Source organism: Phallusia mammillata, chromosome 4, assembly GCF_965637545.1.
Source record: "Phallusia mammillata chromosome 4, kaPhaMamm4.hap1.1, whole genome shotgun sequence".
In the NCBI taxonomy this organism is placed as follows: domain Eukaryota; kingdom Metazoa; phylum Chordata; class Ascidiacea; order Phlebobranchia; family Ascidiidae; genus Phallusia; species Phallusia mammillata.
Window position 1 is genome coordinate 10,943,814 of NC_137255.1, and position 21,321 is coordinate 10,965,134.

Here is a 21,321-nt window from a genome sequence, read left to right on the forward strand (position 1 = left end):
AGTAATTAGGGTTTATTGTTTATTTTTTGCATGGAAAAGATACATTAAGGGCATACAGTTTTTACTTTCTGTTTTAACAAATGTTATGGTATTTTAGAAATTGAATCCCGTAAAACTAACTGAATAACGTCCAAAGGCACAGTAAAGGCAGTTAGTGCTGTTATTATTGGGCTACTTCGTTAACTTCGTTAGACTATTGAGGACAGCACTTCAGCTTTGAAAAGAATGTTTACTGCAAGAGTACATATTTGCATATGGCAGCTATATATCTACACATATAGGTTATAAATGTAAACTACAGGAGTATAGATGAACTACTCTTGCTAGAGCTGTGTATGATTATGGAAGGAGACCAAGTAGCTCCTTGGGATAACGATCCACAATTGTTTCTGAAATATAATAAAAAATGCAAAAAATAAACAAAAATAAACAATTGCAAAAAAAAACTTTTAAAAGCATTTAAAAGCATGGATACCCACCGCAACTATTGACCAATCCACATTGAATGCACATATGTGGACTTTTTTCACCACATGAACAGCCACCCTTTACACAGCATGCACAATCTGTACGGCTTGGATCAAAATCACATTGACAGCCAGTTCTCTTCAAGGTCCAACCACTGACTAGGTTTCTGTTTTCTGTTACGCACAAACGAACAAATTACGAAAGAAATATTACGTCCAGGGTAGCCTATAAAAAATGTTTGAAGGCCAGTATGGTACTGAATTAAATAGTAACTTACTTGGGGCGCTAAAAAAAATTTATTATGTTGATTTATATGTGTTTAAATCAATAGTAGTCTTTATAATGAACATAAGAGACATATTACCGCAATCGGGCATCTCTCCATCAATAACTTTACTTCCTTCCACAGTGTTGCCCAATCTGTCCACACACCAACAACTTCCAGTTTCATCACATTGCGTTGGCTCAAAGAGTCCTCTTATGTTGCACTTCTTGTTAAAAACAGAAAAACCTTCTGGTTGTTGGGCCTCGAAGAAACAAGGAGCAGCATCATCTACAGACAACAGTAAAATGAAATTTGACTATAAAAGCCTAAAAAGAAGTACTTGCACTTACAAATCATTGGGGTTTTGCATTGTTCTCCATAACCGCATTGTACGCATTTTTCCCTCACTTCCTCATCTTGACATTGACAACCACCATCGATGCAACATGGACAGTCAAATCGAGTTGGGTCATAATAACACTGACAACCACTTCTTGTAATGGTCCAAGCGTTGACAAGTTCTATGTGTTTATGAAATAAGAAATTGATTGCATTTTTTCACAGATGCACCGTCTTGAAGTGAATAATAAGTTTGTCCGAATGGGAAAAAGTGAATATTTTGATTGCACACTTATAGCAGCAAATAATCACCTCTGCACGTTTTTCCATCAGCTAAGAGATAAAATCCGCTATCACAGCTACAATTGAAGGATCCAGCGTTGTTTTCACACACATGGTGGCAGTCGTGGGTGTTTTCGGCGCATTCGTTCACATCTGTTGTTAATTTTTTTTTTAAAAACACCGAAAAAATGCAGTCTGTGCACTTGACAATAATCGTAATAGTATTATTAGCTGAAGCAGTTTCGGTTTGGAATTGGGAAGTTTTGTTATATTTATTGTGTGTATGGCAATCAGGAAATGCTTGAATAGGTTGTGGTTGCATATCTGTGTTTTGAGATGTACGATTACCCAAACGTGTTTTAAAATGGAAATTGTCATGCCACTGCACCTGAGCATGATTTCAAATCATCTTCAATCACAAATCCATCATCACATTCACAGGTATAACTTCCAATAATATTATTGCAAACTTGTTGGCAGTCATTTTCCTCGAGACACTCATTAACATCTGCAAACGAGATATACACATACAATTAATAGAGTGATAGGCTGTTGTGTGTTTGCTTCGTTTTTTAACAACACAAAATTAATGCAGAACGGAAGTCAAAAAATGTCAAGAAGGGCTGTACTGTAACAGGGATTAGTCGAAATACAACAAATAATCCGCTAAATACTGAAATAAAATATGGGAATCTGGTGTTTAATTGCTGAGGATGTTCAAGCTATTGTGACGCCGTTCAAAAACAAACAACGATGTCAGTAGGCTATCCTTAGTTGAACTTATTGTTACAGATGTATGACAACATTAAACTGGTACTTGTTAGCACTTTGCCTATCAAGAACACGGTTAGTTTAATTAGACCTAATACTTAAGCTTAGACTCCCGGTCCGTACAAAAACCTTTTATTTAATCAATGTAATGTTGAAACAAGAATGCACCTTCACAGTTGCGTTCATTTGACATAAGTTGGTAGCCTTCGTTGCATGAGCACGAATAAGATCCTTCATTGTTACCGCAAATATGTTCGCAATCATCTGTGTCCTCCATACATTCGTCCACATCTACAATCCAAGTTTAACAACACATACTTTATAATCAACCACATTTTAGCAATCAATCTTCATTCATCCAGTATTGGACTAGAATTTGTCGACTTACCCAAGCAAATGTGCTGATCATCACCAAGTACAAAGCCATCTCCACAAGCACACTCATAACTTCCGTTTGTATTGATACAATACTGACCACATACTTGCTGCTCAATGCATTCGTTAATGTCTAATAAAAAGTATTGTAGATTATTGTACAATCAACAACTAATTGTCGTTGGTCTTGATATTTACCTACACAAGTATGACCGTCCTGTTCCAAACGATATCCATCATTACACGCGCAACTGTATGAACCACTTGTGTTTTCACAAATTTGTTCGCAGTTGTTCTCACCTGTCGTGCACTCGTCGGTATCTGGTCAATTAGGTTAAACTTATATTCTGCAGTACGTCAAAATCAAGGGTATGTACAAATTGTAACTTACCTTGACAAAGCTGGTTGTCTGGTGCTATCAATTCGAAGCCATCGTCACAAACACAAATGTAAGATCCCAAAAGATTTAAGCACTGTTCACATCCGTGATTGTCGGTTTCGCATTCATTATGATCTACATGCATACAAATTGAAAAACATTGAACGGAAAGTCTTCACCTAACTTGCACAAGGTTTTTTCAAAATGTTGCTTGGGGTTTACCCGAGGTTTGTAAAGAAAATCCAAACAAGAATGATGCATATAACAGTAACGCTCCATAGAAACAGTGTAATTATGTTTCCCTAGCGCAGTGGTTCTTAACCTGGCGTTCGTGGACCCACAAGGGGTCCGTGAGATGGTTTCAAGGGGTCCACGGAGGGAAATATGCTATGTATCATTAACCAACAGAAGAATATTTTTAAGTTTCTCAACCGTTTTTACAATCCTGCATATGAGTGCACGCTGTTTATTACACCTTAATAAGAACAATTAATACTTTTTGTGATTGTCTTCCCTATTGTGACATCATAACACACATTGACAATAGACAATAGAAATACCACAAATATTACCAATTCGTTGTGTTGGCCACTACAATACAGAAACGTCATTGATTTTAAAGGACTGTGAAGGTGGATTTAAATGCTTCAAAAGCAAGACAGGGTATAATGCAAGAAACGTGAAACATAAACAGACTTATGGTAAATTGCATTGGGGGTCCGCGGACTTACAAAATTCATAAAAGGGGTCCGTGACTACAAAAAGGTTAAGAACCACTGCCCTAGCGGCACGGTCGTCATTGTACCACACACAAATTGTGACGTAACAATAATTTGCTTTATTCAAATTATTCTTTTACAGTTCAACAAAATTTGCCAAACTATCTTTAGTGTTCCGCAACTCTGAAAGTGCTATATTTACCTTCGCAACCGAACTGGGTAGCATCCAGAATAAGACCAGCAGGGCATTCGCAGTGATAACTGCCTACAGTGTTGACACAGTCGTGTGAGCAAGGACTGTGAGCACATTCATCATAATCTTCAGCACAACTAAAAATGTTTATCACAGATGATGTTATTAACAAATACCTAGTTTGTTTCTCAAATAGACGCAAAAGCTCTAGTACAAAAGCAAAAGCCCTGTTGCTACACCTTATTAGGTAACTTGCCCCACAAGTTAACAGAGTGCCGCGACTCATCATGGTTGCATAAACCTAAAAAAACTTAAAAAAGATCTGAAACTTTACCCTAATAACCCTAACTGTTAGCATTTATACAGATTTTAGTGTTTGTTGGAAAGCCACCATTCGCTATTGAGCAAACTTTGTATGATGTGTAAAAAGTTAAACATTTTTGTCGTGCATGCAGAGGCTTGACAACCAACATGCGGCTTTTTTGGACTTTTCTTTAGTGCTCTTTGGGCTACTTTAGTAAAAAATGAAAAGTCAATTATTTTCGTTGACGCTTCCACAACCATGCATTGTAAAACGGGACGTCACATTACAAACTATCCCATACCGGAAGAACAGGGAACTTGAGAAGAAATTGTATTTATTAAAATAAATTAATTGCTCTAACTACAATACACTTATTTAATTTTCTGACTTTGTTCCCCGGTATCCTTCATTGCAGGAACAAAAATTTGATTCGGGTTCGGCGATGCATTCTCCATTGACGCAGTGTTCACAAATTGCTAAACAAAAACACTAAGATTTTTTTTCTGTATGAAATGAAATTATCGAATTATTTTAATTAAAGCAAAAGCAATTAATGAAGGTTAAATCAGTCAAGTAGCAGAAATAATGTAATTAGCGTACGTGTAGAACAGTCAGATCCTTCAAAGCGTGAAATACATTGGCAGGTTTCCGGTGCCGAACATGTTCCACCATTCAGGCAGGTCATTGAGCAAATCGCTTTAAAGTGCAAAAATATTTTAATTAATCACTTATCTAATTTTAGTTACAGATTAAGCCACTTACGCGTGCAGTATTGGCCGTTTCCTTCATACCCTGCTTTACAATTACAACTATAAGTGCCTGGCTGGTTTTCACAGTTGGCGTTGACGTCACACGAATTGATTCCGCCACACTCATCGATGTCTGATAAATTTAAACAAAAATACTTCAAACCGGAATCAGAAATGAAAAAAAAATATTTAAAAAGCTAGTCACCATTGCAGGAATGTTGGTTATCATCGAGAGCATATCCCTTGTCACACGAGCAAGAAAAGGATCCGATGGTGTTAACGCAATTATGATCACAATTATCCTTTCCCGTGCTGCATTCGTTTATGTCTGCAAATGAATAGGCGTATAAATGTAGTTCGTACTAATAACCTGTGAGCAGCAAGGGGAACGTCAAAAGTTTTGTTAAATTGCGGACTAGAGAAGCTATTTATAACAGCAACGTGTACATTAATAAGATCTAACCTTCACTCTACTAACCGCCAACGAGACATACGCAACATCTGTTGGTCAACAAAGATTTAATTACGCCATTTTGGTTCGATTAAAATTGGAATCAAGTTTAACTTGAAGAACCAAAAGTCTCGAGTATACTTTACCATACAAGCTTAACAGAGAAAATTATTGCATCTACCTTCGCAGCCCTGACTTGAAACAGATTTGAAACCAGTGTTGCATGTGCAGGAATAACCGCCATCGAAGTTAACACAATCATGGATTCCACAATAATCACTAGACTCAGCGCATTCATCAACATCTACACAACATATTGACTGTAATGTGTGTGTGTGTGTTGTAATTATTGAAAAGATATTCTGCCAACTTTCGTCTATTACAGCTAAAAGTTTAACAAATTTGAGTGCGTTTTGTATTTTACAAAGTCTAACAGAAATGAATTATATATGCTTACTGTCTACAAACAAAGTAACAGTTTGCTTACTGACCGGAACAAGTCGCCATATCAGTGTTCAGTTTGTATCCAGTTGGACATGAGCATGAGAAACTTCCGTGGTTGTTGTTGCACATATATTCACAGTTATGTGAATCTGTGCTGCACTCGTCATGATCTAGCAATTGCAGTGAAAAATAAAATGTCAAAAACCCTCTCCGTGGAAACTGTGCTTAGAATTAGATGCTGCTTTGGTTAGTTGAACTAAAAAGCTAACTTAGCTCTAGAGATGTACCGAATAATCGGTTTTCCGAATTTATTCGGCCGAATTGGCCATTTTATTATTTGTTGCGATTCGGCCGAAACCGAATCTTATTCGAACACAAAATTTATACATAAAACGTGTCTTTTCCGTCATAGACAGGCTGTCAACTATGATCGAGGTAACCGTAAATCCCCCAGAACCAAAATGATAATAAAACAGCTATTCTGTTGTGTAACACAACTCTTTGCGACATGGAAAAAGGTTATGTTTTCATGTCATACGTGCAGATTCCAACTATGCGTGACGTCATAAATGAATCGGTAATCGGTTAATTCGAATTTATACAGAAAAATGCCGTATATGCCGTTTCAGGCGAACCCAAATTAAGCCTATGCGGTACATCTCTAGTTAGTTTAAGTCGGTAATGATCTCACCGACACAGTCCTTTTCGCCGTAAAGGTGCAACCCTGTTGGGCACGAACAGTAGTAACCGCCTCCGATGTTGTTGCAGATTTCTTGACAATCGTTCGCAACAGCACACTCGTCGATATCTAAGAAGAATATTTGTTTTTTATGGATTTAACTTATATAGTGTTTTTTTTTAAATATGCTCCAATGGTAACCGTTTGTTGTGTAATGTCTAAACGAGCAGATGTATGCAATAAGTTGACAAGCCGCAAAGTATTTGCATTGTAATTTGTATCTAGTTTAAAACTTGATAAAATGTGGGTGTACATAATAACGCTATTAAACATAAATGTTACTGACAATTAACTACCACACATAACATTAAATAAAAAATCATTTCTTCAAGTTTTAACTTGTAAATGGTGTCGCAAAAAATGTCTGTTAGTGCTGCAACATAAAAATTTTAGAACTATTGTAAGAGTGTGACAAAGTTGTACTGTATATACTCCTACCCAAACACGACACTCCGCCGTCATGAGTTTTGTATCCACTGTAACAAGAGCATGTAAATCCCGGAATAGCATCCGCGCATTTATGAGCACAGTTGTGTGTTCCGGTAGCACATTCGTCAATATCTGCGCAAATCAAAATTGTCTTATGAAACTTAAACATCAAGTGTAGAAAACAATAGTCTTACTTTCACATTGAGTTCCCACCACTTTGTATCCGCTATGACAATCGCAGTAATAGGAGCCGTGTGTATTCACACAAAGCTGCTGGCAGCCTCCATTTAACCACGAACACTCATTCACATCTAAAACAAACATCTTTTAACAACAAAAATGCTTGAAAATCACATGTACAAACCATTTGAACATCCGACTAGTTCTCCGGAGTAACCAGCATAACACGTACACTGGTTGGGATTACTACAAATTCCTCTTGTCTGACAATCAGCCGAACCACTACATGTAGCTGCGAAGTGTGAATGAAAACTGTTTTTTGAAATCAGGTTATAACAAACATTCTTGTATTCGATTACACATATGCCCCAGCGAGTTAAATAACTTTGTAATTATTTAAAGTTTTATACTTTTTATATTTTATTATTGGAGTTGTTTTTGTGATGACGTCAGCTTTATAACTTCAAGTTTCGTTTAACAAAAAACGGAAAAAAACATCTAAACGATCTTTCACGCTTGTTGGATAAAGGCATACTTTGCTACCACTTTTACACTCGCAACGACAGTTTTTATACTTACGTGTTCGACAACCAGTTTTTGAGCCCGTGTATCCCTCGTGGCAACTGCATACGTTAGGTTCAACGCATGTGCCCCTGGTTTCGCAATCCCACTTTCCCTCGCAGATAGCTAAGACAAAAAAGATTATGATATGAAACACAATATAATAGCTCTTGCAGTAGTTACATAATTGCTATATATTGGATCATTTTCAAGTTGTGTGAAAAAAAGCCTTGAAGTGCTTTCCCATACCTATGTCACAGTCTTCTTCCCAGGGAGATATCCTGTCGTGTCCATCACAACAAGCGTACATACTTTTTCTTCCGTGAAAATTTAACGCATTGGCTTCTTCCCTTGTCATAATGGTAATCGGATCACAGTTGTTGTTTCTTAAAAAGAATATATGAGTAGCAAGGGTAAGTGTATTTCTGTTTTGTTTCAAATTGGTCATACCCTCGTTCTGCTGGAAGAATGTTGAGAAAAGCTGCAACGTTCTCAACAGTATCTGTTACTACTCTTACGGCACTGTTAAATATACTTCCCCAACTGCAAAAAATACATTGGTTTGAAGTTTGTTATCTTTATTTCTGACAATATTAGTGCATATAGTATTACCTCCAAGCCTCGGCATGATGCGGGTTGAAAACTAAAAAGACAACAATCACGGCAAAAGCGAAGTTCAACTTCATATTTCTCCTTCTTTTTATAAACCTATTTTCTGTGAGAATATTACAATTTACAGTAGCTGCACGCAAGGATCAAAAATGAAATGAAATGATTAGGAGTGTTGCACCAGGAAGCTTAAGTAACTCGCTGATGAATAGACCTTCGGTAAAGAAAACAGTACACTGATTAATTATGCGCACGATTAGATGTGAACAAAACTACTGCCTCTTGCGTTTGTGCTAAGAACTTTTTGAAGTGACTTTTTCTTTGAGGCATAAATCAATTAGAACCTAAATGTGATTATAAACTTCATGCGTCTGTGTCAATACCATGAGGAAAAAGGTATAGAACAATAAGGTTTTGTTTCGCTTGGTCATTTTCTAGTTTCTTTGAAGTTTCATAAATATGAAGCTTGGACCGCGAGTGCTTGAAAAAAAGTGCAAACGAACCGTTACGAAAATTAAGTTAAAAGAGTTTCAGAACACGATCATCATGCAAATGCTAATCACAACATTTGTTATCACTAACATTGCATCGGCAGGTGGGCGCCGCTATGTCTTCTGGCAACTAATATTTTTGGACCTAGTCCGCCACTGAGCACAGTTTACTGTTTCGACTTTTCTAGTCCAATATTACATATGCCTAAAGCTTAATTGCCAATGCCCAGCCCTAAAGATTACCTTGAGGGTTGCGTAAATCTCAGAAGTACTAAATTTTAAGTATAGCAGCAGGGACACTATAAAACGAAGTGCTAATTAATTAATAATAATTATATTTTTTTAACAGTTTTTTAACAGCTGATTTTAATTTACTGTGCCTCCAAAAGGGGTTTTCAGGTAGAGCTACTAACATGGGAAATCACAACAGACAATATTTGCTAAAAAACGGTAGGTGGCGCAATGGCCACCGTTATTTTAAAAGTTACACTGGGGTATAGGGTTGGGAAGTAAATGTTTGGTTAATAATTTAATTTATTAGTTGGATGTATTGCTTTTTTATCATAAAAATTCACCCCAACTTTAACAGCCCTTACACTTAATTTTCAGACTTATTACTTTTAAATTTGCAAATGCTTCTTGCGCCACCTAGGTATTTAGCAAACTATGTCTGCCGTGAGTTATTAAGTTACCGGTAGTACCTTTATCAGATGTTAGTGTGCAACGAAAGTTTTGATATTGAAGAGTGTAACTCTCAAAAAATTCATCTTGTTCTTGTTTGTTATGAATAACAATTAACTTTTTTGAACATTTTGTGCGGAATCTAAACTTATAAATCTAAACTAAATTCATCCTGCATGTTTTGTGGAAATACTTTTGAAAGGAACAAATAAACTTTTAGTTGGTAACTCCACAGTTTTATTTGGCCAAGGTATTTTTAGTTATATTTAGCTTGGACCGCAAGTGCTCGAAAAAAATACGAAGGGGCCGTTATGACAAAAAATTAAATAAGTTGAGAACCGCTGTCCTAAAGTGTGCCGCAAAAATATTATGTTGGTTTGGGAAAGGCTGCCTTTGGGCCAGTTAGCTATTCGACCCACTCGCGCCTTCATAAAACTAATTGATCCATGGCGGAAAAAGTTAATCTCTGACTTAAATATTTAGATATTATATTTTTAAAGCCTTTACTTTGCTGTGGCAATAAGCTTTAAAGTTTAATGTAGACTTCGTATATTGAAAGCAATATCCCAGTATTAATTAAGGTGCCCAAACGTTTGCATTATATCCTTCATTTTCATTACAACATATAATTCTAATCGACCTTGAGTAAAAATTTTCATATTGGGTAATTTTCTGTTAAATGTTGCACAACGCTCTGCTTCATGCCCGATTTCTGGTTGCGATTGTTTTCGTTTCAAGTCGGATTTTGTGTTTCAGCTTGGTCAAACAATATTGTATGTTTTGTTAAATCTTAACAGATAGCTATTTTTGGCATAAACTTTTCTACAAACATACGTTTGAAAATCCTCCAAATAAATTCACATATCAACTCATTTTATTGACATTTCTGTTTAGGAGCAATAAATTTAATATTCTTCTCCTTCTTCTTCACCCTCGCCCTCCACTGAATCGACTCCAACCTCTTCGTAATCTTTCTCGAGGGCGGCCAAATCCTCACGAGCCTCGGAGAATTCACCTTCCTCCATTCCCTCACCGACGTACCAGTGGACAAAGGCTCTCTTGGCGTACATCAGATCGAATTTGTGGTCAAGACGAGCCCAGGCCTCAGCAATGGCGGTGGTGTTGCTCAACATGCAAACAGCTCTCTGCACCTTTGCGAGATCTCCACCGGGAACGACAGTTGGTGGTTGGTAGTTGATGCCAACTTTAAATCCTGTTGGGCACCAGTCCACAAACTATGGAAACAAAATCAAAGGGTAATTCTTTTGTAACAATTTAGTGTGCAGAGTAGTTGATCAGTTCTACTAACCTGAATGGTTCTCTTAGTTTTGATGGTGGCAATAGCTGCGTTGACATCCTTGGGGACAACATCTCCTCGGTACAACATACAGCATGCCATGTATTTGCCGTGACGGGGATCACATTTCACCATCTGGTTGGCTGGCTCGAAGCAAGCGTTAGTGATCTCGGCCACAGAGAGCTGCTCATGGTAAGCTTTTTCAGCAGAAATGACTGGAGCATATGTGGCCAAGGGGAAATGGATACGTGGGTATGGCACCAAGTTTGTCTGGAACTCTGTAACGTAATTGAGTTGAATTAGCACATAACGCGGGTCGCCGTTGTCCTAAAACATACCCAAGTCGGAAATAGCAGCGCAAAGGCTACTTTGCGCAAAAACTGTGATGTAGATTAAGGTAAATACCCACACAATTTGGATACATTTGTAAGATTACAGTTTAGAAAATAAAATGATGTAAATACCTGTCAAATCGACATTGAGGGCGCCATCGAAACGAAGTGATGCAGTAATCGAAGACACAATTTGGCCGATCAGACGGTTCAAGTTGGTGTAGGTGGGTCGCTCGATGTCCAAGTTACGACGGCAAATGTCGTAAATAGCTTCGTTATCAACCATGAAAGCACAGTCGGAATGCTCGAGGGTGGTGTGGGTGGTGAGGATGGAGTTGTATGGTTCCACTACAGCAGTGGAAATCTGGACAATAAAATTGGTTTAATCAGAGAAAAAGTTTCGTGAATGAATTTAGTCCTTGGTTTTACCTGAGGTGCTGGGTAGACGGCAAACTCAAGCTTGGACTTTTTGCCGTAATCAACGGACAAACGTTCCATCAGAAGAGAAGTGAATCCGGAACCGGTGCCTCCTCCAAAGGAGTGGAAAATGAGAAATCCCTGGAGACCAGTACATTGATCGGCAAGTTTTCGGATTCTGTCCAAAACCAGGTCAACAATTTCCTTGCCTAAAACACAAACAATAAAATCTTAATATTTGACTAAACCTAGGAAACTGTTAATCTCTTCTTTGTAGTACGTACCAATGGTATAGTGGCCTCTGGCATAGTTGTTGGCGGCATCTTCCTTACCGGTGATTAGTTGTTCAGGGTGGAACAACTGGCGGTAAGTTCCGGTTCGGACCTCATCTACGAAGAGTTGCGATTTGAAATGGCGTCAACAAAGCTAGTGACAAAAGAAACTTGCACTTACCGACGACAGTTGGCTCGAGATCAACGAACACTGCACGTGGAACATGCTTTCCAGCTCCAGTTTCACTAAAGAAGGTGTTGAAAGAGTCGTCACCACCACCAATGGTCTTGTCACTTGGCATTTGACCGTCGGGCTGGATGCCATGCTCAAGGCAGTACAACTCCCAGCACGCATTACCGATTTGGACTCCGGCTTGTCCAACATGGATGGAGATACATTCACGCTAAACCAAAAATTACAATCAATACACAGCTTATTTTAAATAAAATACACATCTTTACTGCATTAATCTGCACAACTTACCATTTTGAAAAGTTTGAAGTTTTGGAAACAGAAAAACAGTGAAGAGATAAATCGACCAAACTTGCTTGCTGACCGTTACGTGTCTTGGCAGGTTGGAATAAACAGATTTAGGCCCAGCACTGACTTTTAAAGCCATAGCGTGGATATTCGCGGTTTTCGATTGGCTAAATTCGTCACGTGTCAGACAACCATTCCAAACAGACCGATCGTCAGCGCAACGAAAGCGCGTTCGGTTGGCAACCGTTGGCTATCCAAACAAAAGAACAATGGGGGCCAGGTCTAGACCTGTTCACAGCTTAACAAATAGAGGGCTCTGTAAACGGAGCTGCGTCAATAAAAAAAACCTTATCGTCTCGACTAAAAGTACACAACAGAACGACAGCTTATATTACGCACTTTCTAAAGACGCACAACGGACCAGAGCTCTGGTTTTGCACGTTGCTAAGGTACAATTGTCACGATTTCGTAGGGAAACAAAAGAAAGTCGCTGCGGAGAAATCGAATATGTCCAATAATGGGTTTCTCTGTATTTAGTACACACGGTTTATTACCTATACCGATTTCACCCTTTCATCAAGATGTTGCAAAAAAGGAAATATCTGACGATATTAACATAATATTTTGTGCATGTGATCATATAAAAACAACATAGTCTTCACAGAAGCTAATCTCCCATGCGGTGAATATCAATTGATTGTGGTCGACAAAAGACTAACCCGCAATGTTACGGGTGGGATAACGTCAGGGACATGGATTCTAAGCAACAAGATAGCATAAACTTTATCACAGTTATCTATGTAATTAACTTTAACCTTGAACGAAGTAGTTAAGCGTCCAAGTATAAAAGCGTTTTATTTGCGTACACAAGTTAACCCAACAACCCACTTTAAGCGAACAATACGTTTAAATTGTTTTAAAATATCGGCGCAAATAACGACATACCATCTGTAAAAGCCATTCAGGCAAGTTTGGTCTAAAATGTGTTCAACCCTGCCTTTTGCATTAATCACTTTTGTGCACATTGCTGTGATATGATTGTGTTTGAATCATTTTCGTCGCTTTGATCAGTGAGCAGCAACACGTTTATATTTGTTTTCGCCGGTATGCAGTACACATTAAAGTTCAAACTTAAAAAAATACGAAGTGGGTGTAATGGCGTCATCGTTTAACCGACATTTTTCGAAAAGCTCTCATTTGACTTACTATACGTTTAAATTACCGCTTGATTGATCAACCGTTACCGTTGTTACACATAGCATCGGAATGCTGTGTTGAGTAATGTATTTTGTCCAAACTAAAACCGTCCATAACCTACCTCCCTGATTATACAGATAAAAAAATTTTGCTGGATTTAACAAATCTTTTTGTTGCAAAATAGATTGCCCTGTTGTTGCATAACAAACCCCGAGTTTATGAAATATAAGTAGCCGATTGACGGATAAATATTTCTTTTGTCAACTTTTACTAAACTTATTGCGCTTTCATTCATGCTAATATTGGTTATCAACATACATTTGGGATAAAGTGCTATTTTTGGTTGATAAGTGCGATGTGTTGGTTAAGCTTTGAATTCTGAAAATTCAACAAAAAGGTGTTTTTTGCCTTATATACACCTTATTGTTTAACATGACGTAAACCACAAAAGACCTGATCCAGCACATACCGCTAAACGTCCTAAGTTATGAGTTATGCGCCGAGTTAAATGCAGTGTTAAACCTATAACTTAAATATCACAAAAACTAAAAAAATAGTTCCTAAACCTACCCCTGTTTAACCGATATTTTAATAACTTATTCCTATTGCGCCATTTATCAATTTTCGACTGACGTGAGTTATGGTGTTAGTGTTAGTATGTAGAGCTACGAAAGTAAGTACTCAAATCACAAAATGTTTGCTAAATTCCGATAAAGGAGGTAAAGAGCACAGTTATATAAAAATAACAATAAAACTGAGATAGGGTTGGAAACTAAATCTAATTTTTAAGTTGGGTTTACTCACCCCAACCTTAATAACCCTAACCGTCACCATTTTCAAACAATACACTTTTAAATATTCTTGGTCTTTACGCCATCCATCAGTATTTAGTAAACGTTTTGTGATTTAAGTTCTTATTTTAGAAGATTTTTGTGAAAGCATACAAACACATTTTGTTATGTCTAGTCATTGACATATAACTAGGTCTTTCCCGTCTGGCGTACGTTCAACAAATAGGCAACTAAGTTCCTAATTGTTTCTGTTATTTATCCCTGTTCTTTGGTGAACCATCATTGGTATTTTAAGTATCTTAAGTGGAAACGAAGATCACTTTTTTCAAACGATAAAACATAACATATATCACCATAAGGAAGATATTCAAATTTCAAGGTGGTCAGGTATATATTTGTGTGGAGACACGATAAATTGTTTTATTACGTTGTTTCAGGTGGGTTGTAAAATTTTACGTTTGTTCAAAAGAAAGAAAGTATTTGTGTTACTGAATTATTTTGGGAACGAACCCTGCAATAGCGGCTCACCACAAAAGCCAACGGTACCGCGCACTGATTTGGTTTTGGGCGGCGCAACTTTATTAAAACTATAAAACCAATAGCAACAAACGTACGTTCAAATGCAAAAGCGCGATGCGACCTTTAGCCAACACCTCGCATTACTCGCGCCACCCAGATAAAAAGCCCCCCTTTTACAAAAATAAGGTTGCTTTCGTAAGTGGCTGATTGGCAAAGCAGCGGATTCTCGGTCAATCAGTCCACTAATATAACAAAACAGAAGAAATGAAATGCGCGTGACATTGCCAAACCACGAAAAACAAGTTGTACACAGGACATAATTATGCATGACCAATATAATTGGTTACATTTGTATAATAAAAAAATCCAAAATTGTTTTGTTCAACCGAAACTTTGGTACATCAATACATCCTAAAAGAGTTGAAATAACAGCGACAGTGCTATCTGAGGAACTTAAACGGCACTTGCTAAAACATTTGACATTCATTAACACACATTAAAAAAGAATAACGTATAGGCTACGTTTAATGTTTTAACAATGAAGAAGTTATATAACATAAACAAACAACTAACGGTAGATTCAACGTTATAGAAACGATAATGTGTGTCCTTTATAGCAAGGGTAGGCTCTATGTATTGTTCCTGAAATATGTCACGTTTTATTATACTTTGTATAGGCTATAGACCAGTGGTCGGCAACCGCCGGGCTGCGGACCGGTACGGGTAGGCGGCGAGTTGGTTACCGGGCTGTATCATTTTTCAGGTTAAATGTTTTGAAACATTTTGCCCATGTATCCCGGGGATGATAAACTAATTTAGGCGTTTTAGTTGCTTAATATGTTAGTTTTGAACGCCGGCCTGCGAAAAAATTTCAGTTTCAAAAACGGTCCGCAGTGGAAAAAAGGTTGCCGACCCCTGGGCTAGACTCTGTTTGTAGTGTAACTAGCTTATGTTTTGGCTAACAAAGTATAAGTCAAATTATTAAAGATATATTGTCGGTTGAAATGCTGCCCTTTCTTCGTTTCCAAAAAAATATTTTACAAGCACATCCTTAAGTTTTTTCTAGTAACAAGTTAAGAAACGTTGTAAGCCGTTAAATATTAAGAGGACTATTCTGGTCGACTAACCGGTAACACAAGATAAACGATAGCCTGCGGCATTTGATTTCTAGTCTTTTTCCATGTGTCAGTATTGCGTTTGCCTTTGTGTGTGTAGCGTTTGCTAGCATCTTCTCATCATGCAGAACTACAGATTAAAGTGTTTAGTTTTAGTCTTTGCTTCGTCAGTTATTTCGACTTTTTTAATGCATTCCTATCTATATTACAATCATGAAAGAATGAAGCTTCAAGCGACGGAAAGGGAAAAGATTGCTTTTCAGCACATCAGTGAAAAACTAAGGGTAATTAATAAAAGCAGATATTGAACGGTAGAAATCTATGGCAGTTTTTTAATAGTTTTACCACTGCAAATACAGAAGGATTTCACTGCTAACAGTGGTGCAAGCTCAACTACCCAAAGGACATTATCTGACTTGAAGCATTTGCTAGGCAACAGCAACCAGGCCTGCAAGCATTTCAATTCTTTTTTATGTAAGTCGGCCATACACAAAAACAAACGTATATTTTAAACAAGTCGTTATGTTTGTGATATAATTGCCTGCTGTCGTGAACACGCTTTGTATCTTGCAGTGGGGAATCTTTCTGTTAATGCTTCCTATAAAGCCACTATATTGGAGGCAACAAAAGCTGGGATAAATCTTCACGAGGGCTGTTTTCAACCCACACATTGTCGATCCAAACAGAAGGTTGCAGTTGTTATTCCCTTCAAAAACCGACACCAACATTTATTGACACTTCTTACTTACTTAATTCCAATGCTACAGGTAGGTTATCAACACCGCGCTAACTGATTGTGACCGAAAGTCCATAAATTAACTAAAGATTCTGGAAAAGTAACGTTTACAAATTTATGAGCATAGCATAACAACAAAAGTTTACCTGGTGGTTAATGTAGGTCTAGACCAGTGGTTCTTAACCGGTGTTCGATCGAACCCCAGGGGTTCGGCAACGCCGAATCAGGGGTTCGACGAAGGTCTTTTTGAAGAACAATACAAATACTCGTTTTTGTCAAACTTTAGGGTCTATAGTCGCTAATAACGGCAATTTGTATTTGCTCAATATCAAAACACTGGAAGGTTAAACTTAGGCAGGGGTGTTTTAAACTGCTCTAAACAGTTTTTGTGGTACTAAAAAGAGTATTACCAGCCTGATAACCATACGTGTCAGACTTTTTTGTACGCCTATTGTGTGCCAACAATGCGAACAAAACAGGTACCACAAGCATCACAATATAGATTGTGAAATCATAAACACTTAAGACTGATCTCCTCGCTGTGCAGCTCAATCTATGCACCGAGCTAGAAATTAATCTGGGCTTTTTGGGCGCTATTAGATGGTAAATACATGATACAAACCAAGTATTTTAAAACAAAAATAAGCAGGTAAATGGCGGCCGTTGGTAAAATAAGAATCTGCGGCGCGGCCGTCCTAGCAAAATGGTTGTGCAACCCTGCACTGAGGTTTTCTTTTCTTTTTTTGACGTAACAAAGAGCATTGTTCGCGTTGTTCATAAGCAGAAAAACAACGAAATTTTGTTGGCAGCAAAAACTTATTACTTCATCTTTTTCATGTTAGTGTACAGATACTAAAAAAAACATGCTTCATTTGGGGAAAAAACTAAAAATTGCCGGAATTAAATCGTAGGGGTTCGGCCGCTATAAAAAGGTTAAGAACCACTGGTCTAGACACAGTTGGTACATCTGATGCAAAAGAATATTTTCTATTTAGAGGCAAAATATTATGTACTGCATTTTTGTTGCGGAGCAATTCGATGATGGTTCTTTCAACAAAGCGAGAGTAATGAACGCTGCATTTAAAGAAATTTCCACCAAATGGAATTCTCATCAAGACGGATTAATGAGGAAATTTGACTGCTTTGTATTTCATGACGTCGATATGTTACCAGAAAATGACCAGAATCTGTATATGTGTGGCAAAATGCCCAAACATCTTTCGCCAGGTAATATTTTTAAATAATCTTCTTTTGCGTGTAATTTTCTTTTTTCTTTCTCTGCAGCAATAGACAAATTTAATTACACAACCGGATACGGGACTAAGTATGGCGGAGTAACAGCCATGAGTCCCGAAAACTACCGTCTTGTAAATGGACACAGCAACAGATTCTGGGGATGGGGAGGTGAAGACAATGACATGGAAGAAAGGTTAATTAAAAACTGTTTTGTTTATGAAATATTTAAAGTTGACATGTCGTACTTTAGAATAAACAAAACTGGATTGTCAATTGCTTCGGTAAATGAAACAGTGGGAAGATACAAGATGATTCCTCATGTTCACCCATGGTGGTTTAGTCCCTCGACAGGGGTGGGTAGTTCCTACCGCAAAATTGTCCAAAAGACACTTACAAGGTGTGACAACTGATGCAATTGTTTTACATAATCTTCAGTTGGTAAATACCGCAATTCACAAAAAGATTACACAAAAACTATTTTAAATTCAAAGCAGTGATAAAGAAAAGAAAACTGAGAAGGTGGACACATCTGGCTTGTCAAACATAAAATACAACCTGATGGGTGTCCAAAAAACAAAGCTTTGGAATAAAATAATATTGGACATACGTAAGTACCACTTTTATTAGTTTAGTTAGTTTGAAGACGTAATAGTTTTGGTCATATAGACTTTTTACAGTTTTGCTAAAAAAACGCATCGTGGACAAAAAAGAATGAAACCAATAGACGATAATATTTGGTTCAAACAATATTAGTGAGTTTCAGGTAAAAAAATATATTCGCCTAAAATGGCGAATGAAAAAGGATCTGAAAAAGGAAAAGGGGACCGTCGTTTTACTGTTTATAGTTGAAAAAGGAAAATCAACAGAAAGATCATTAACAGAATATTTACAAAAAATCCAACAAATTGATGTAAGTTCAGAAAAAACACTTAGTCGTTCATCATTTAGTTTTAAAGATACAAGTAAGGAATCTTTCTGCTTGTTTGTAGATACTGACGATGCTGTAAAAGCGAAATATATATATCTTTAAAACTAAAGGGTGAAAGACTAAGTGTTTGTTTTTTTCTGAACGTACATCCATTGCTATAAGGCTCATTATTGGCCTTCATCCACCAAGCAACGGTGATTCAAGTTTTCTGTTTTAATTAAGAAAATCCACCAAACTCACTTTTTGTCCATTAGGCTCGTATGAACTGGAGAATGCGACGATCGAATTCGCTCGCTACAAAGGCTCGGGCGTGAATATATACAGCATGTCAGAGTTGCACAAAGCGCGTCGACAAATAAACAAAACAACTGAGCAAAATGTTGCTGAAACTATAAGAGATGAGCCAGATTTGGTTTGTATGCCAACGTATCACAGATTTGACAAAATGACGATTAACCGCACTACTTCAATGTACGATAAGCGATATACGACAGTTTATCGAGATTTAGACGAAGCAAAACAAAAATGCACTGAAATGCAAACGAGCTGTCGAGCCATTGTGGAACAAGTTAAAGGGAGATTTACACTGCGAACAACAGCATTTGTACAGGAAAACAATCTCCGATATAAATACGTAAGACTGTATAGTATTTTTTCGTGTTGGATCTGTAACATGCCTATTCACTGAGAAAAAAATATTTACCAGGGTTTAGGGGAGCAGTATGACGTACAAGAACACCACTACTCCACTGCAGTTTATGTAAAACTTTGTCCTGGAGATCCGCGTTATCTTCAGTTTTTTACTGAACCGGTCATGCTGTACGGTGACGAAGAAATGGGTAAGATGAAATGTACTTTATACAAAATATTTGCATTTCAACAATTTGTTTCCACTTGGTTTTATAAAACGCCGAGCTTATTAGAGGCGTACTATAATACTCATAGTCGGTTCAGTAACATATCTCATGCTTTGGAGAGTGATACAAAAACAGTGCATACATGTAGATTCGAAGTTCGAACCCACCGTAAACGCACATTGGGCCAGCTTGGTTCGGTTAAACTCTATTTAGTGTCAAACTATAATAGTCGCTATAAGGAGGTTTTAAAGTAAAGACTGTTAGAATGCGTTTATTTAAAAGTACAATGGAGTGATTTACGCCTGCTGTCTTTGTGCGTTAACTTTTATCTTCATAGTCTGCACAACTCTTTACCTTTACAGGTCCCTCTCCGCGCTACCACACAGATATGTTTATGCGTGTGTTTCATGCAACAAATACTTCATTTGTTTACAAATCTCAAATGATGACGAGTCACCGAGCTATCATGGAGGAAAGGGTTATGAACAAACTTGCTGAAAAACCTTGGTGGGATTCTTTGTCCAAGATTCAATACAGTAAGTGTAACGAAAATATGATCGCTATGGAGTCAAATAAAAAAGCACCTATTTGTGCTTGCATGGTTGTGGGTTCTAATCCTGCTCAGGGATCATGTGTTTTCCAAAACGAAAAACATGAAGAATAGTATCTTCATTTTCGTTTCAGCGAAAACAAAGTTGGTTACACTTTCGGATCAGAATTCATATGAAAAGTTTGCAATTGAAAGAACGAAATCGTCACAATTACTAAAAATACGAACGCCCGTTAATGGATTATTGCGTGTTCCTGGATGTTACGTTCTTAAAAACAGCATTGTCGAAGAATCTACTAGCACTGCAGTTTTGGAATGGAACTCTTGGTTCCAAATGAAGGCAGTCAGTGAAGACATGGAGAAAAAAATGCTGGTAATATTTTAGAAACTTGAAGTTGCAGCATCGTTTTTGTTGCATAACAGTCAAAATTAACTGACATTTTATCCATTATTGAAGGACAAGATGCTAGAAAAATCAATGGAAGCTGGAAGACAGTTTAACAAAATGATGTACGACAAACGAAACATCGTGGAAAAATGGGCAGCTGATAGACAAAAGAAAAATATTGAGATTCAAAAGGAAAATTTAAGACATCAGCGTCCACAAATGCATCACGGTTGAAGCATATTGGCAGAAAACGCGCTTTCACGTTTAAACCGACAATTTAAGGTGCATGCTTTCCAGGCACGAATATTGCACTTACATAATTGGTTGTCTTGTTGTGTTTCAAAAATGTTGCAGTTAAAAACACTATCAAGAAATCGCTACTGGAATAGAAATCAATTTTATTTAAGCAGAAAAGTTAAAATTTTAAACCAAAAATATAGGTTTCGTAGAATCTACTCAAGCTATTGTGTGACCGAGTTATGACCAAACGTGTGTATATCGTGTTTTTACCGACAGAATCCCGTTTATTCCATTATGTACTAGAAAACAAGGCCACTTGATAGAAAAATGGAAAATACTTCCGGTATGTTTCATATTTAGCTGTTTCTGCAGTTTAATTCAAGTCGATTTATTTCTAAATTGCCAGACTTGATGTTGTGTCTTACCATTAAACTCACGTTTTTGTGTCATTTCTATGGACGGTGTTGCAATCAATTTTTTCGTGGAAATTTTATTACAACGAACTGAAAAACTGTATTTTTATGCAACATTACAAG

General features: G+C 37.3%; 3 protein-coding genes across 4 annotated transcripts; 1 reads left to right on the forward strand and 2 right to left on the reverse strand.

Moving 5' to 3' along the window:
* Positions 1-209: 209 nt before the first annotated feature.
* On the reverse strand, positions 210-8,385 carry LOC145225189 (uncharacterized). Its single transcript, XM_080091868.1, has 25 exons — positions 8,261-8,385; positions 8,099-8,191; positions 7,898-8,034; positions 7,667-7,774; positions 7,272-7,379; positions 7,102-7,218; positions 6,917-7,039; positions 6,431-6,547; positions 5,787-5,909; positions 5,477-5,599; positions 5,050-5,172; positions 4,858-4,977; positions 4,696-4,791; positions 4,484-4,571; positions 3,801-3,928; positions 2,892-3,014; positions 2,699-2,821; positions 2,514-2,633; positions 2,294-2,416; positions 1,743-1,862; positions 1,385-1,507; positions 1,084-1,254; positions 833-1,021; positions 480-641; positions 210-389 (listed from the first exon to the last, which is right to left on the reverse strand). Exons 1-25 carry the CDS (start codon positions 8,332-8,334, stop codon positions 340-342), a joined length of 2,982 nt encoding a protein of 993 aa, XP_079947994.1. The 5' UTR covers positions 8,335-8,385; the 3' UTR covers positions 210-339.
* Positions 8,386-10,285: 1,900 nt separating this feature from the next.
* Positions 10,286-12,472, reverse strand: LOC145224134 (tubulin alpha-1A chain). The gene is made up of 7 exons (XM_080090568.1): positions 12,232-12,472; positions 11,929-12,151; positions 11,760-11,864; positions 11,488-11,684; positions 11,191-11,422; positions 10,739-11,004; positions 10,286-10,664 (listed from the first exon to the last, which is right to left on the reverse strand). The coding sequence occupies exons 1-7, from the start codon at positions 12,232-12,234 to the stop codon at positions 10,335-10,337; spliced, it is 1,356 nt and encodes a 451-aa protein (XP_079946694.1). The 5' UTR covers positions 12,235-12,472; the 3' UTR covers positions 10,286-10,334.
* A 3,452-nt stretch (positions 12,473-15,924) lies between these two features.
* Positions 15,925-21,301, forward strand: LOC145224803 (uncharacterized). 2 transcript variants are annotated; one of them, XM_080091380.1, is made up of 12 exons: positions 15,925-16,134; positions 16,210-16,324; positions 16,424-16,617; positions 17,582-17,813; positions 17,871-18,015; positions 18,073-18,219; positions 18,314-18,429; positions 19,005-19,384; positions 19,457-19,589; positions 19,970-20,143; positions 20,292-20,530; positions 20,615-21,301. In XM_080091380.1, the coding sequence occupies exons 1-12, from the start codon at positions 15,973-15,975 to the stop codon at positions 20,777-20,779; spliced, it is 2,202 nt and encodes a 733-aa protein (XP_079947506.1). In that variant the 5' UTR covers positions 15,925-15,972; the 3' UTR covers positions 20,780-21,301. The 2 variants fall into 2 exon arrangements, with proteins under 2 accessions (XP_079947506.1, XP_079947508.1); XM_080091382.1 differs by having other exon boundaries at positions 18,317-18,429.
* The last annotated feature ends 20 nt before the right edge of the window (positions 21,302-21,321 follow it).

Coding starts and splice junctions, on each gene's coding strand:
- LOC145225189 (XM_080091868.1), bottom strand. CDS start 8,334: ATGAAGTTGAACTTCGCTTTTGCCGTGATTGTTGTCTTTTTAGTTTTC. Junction 4,572..4,695: donor AGGATCTGACTGTTCTACAC/GTACGCTAATTA, acceptor GTTTTTGTTTAG/CAATTTGTGAACACTGCGTC. Junction 3,929..4,483: donor GAAGGATACCGGGGAACAAA/GTCAGAAAATTA, acceptor AAACATTTTTAG/TTGTGCTGAAGATTATGATG.
- LOC145224134 (XM_080090568.1), bottom strand. Junction 11,685..11,759: donor CAGAGGCCACTATACCATTG/GTACGTACTACA, acceptor TTTGTGTTTTAG/GCAAGGAAATTGTTGACCTG. Junction 10,665..10,738: donor AAACTAAGAGAACCATTCAG/GTTAGTAGAACT, acceptor TTGTTTCCATAG/TTTGTGGACTGGTGCCCAAC.
- LOC145224803 (XM_080091380.1), top strand. CDS start 15,973: ATGCAGAACTACAGATTAAAGTGTTTAGTTTTAGTCTTTGCTTCGTCA. Junction 16,325..16,423: donor GCATTTCAATTCTTTTTTAT/GTAAGTCGGCCA, acceptor TGTATCTTGCAG/TGGGGAATCTTTCTGTTAAT. Junction 18,220..18,313: donor GTCCAAAAGACACTTACAAG/GTGTGACAACTG, acceptor TTAAATTCAAAG/CAGTGATAAAGAAAAGAAAA.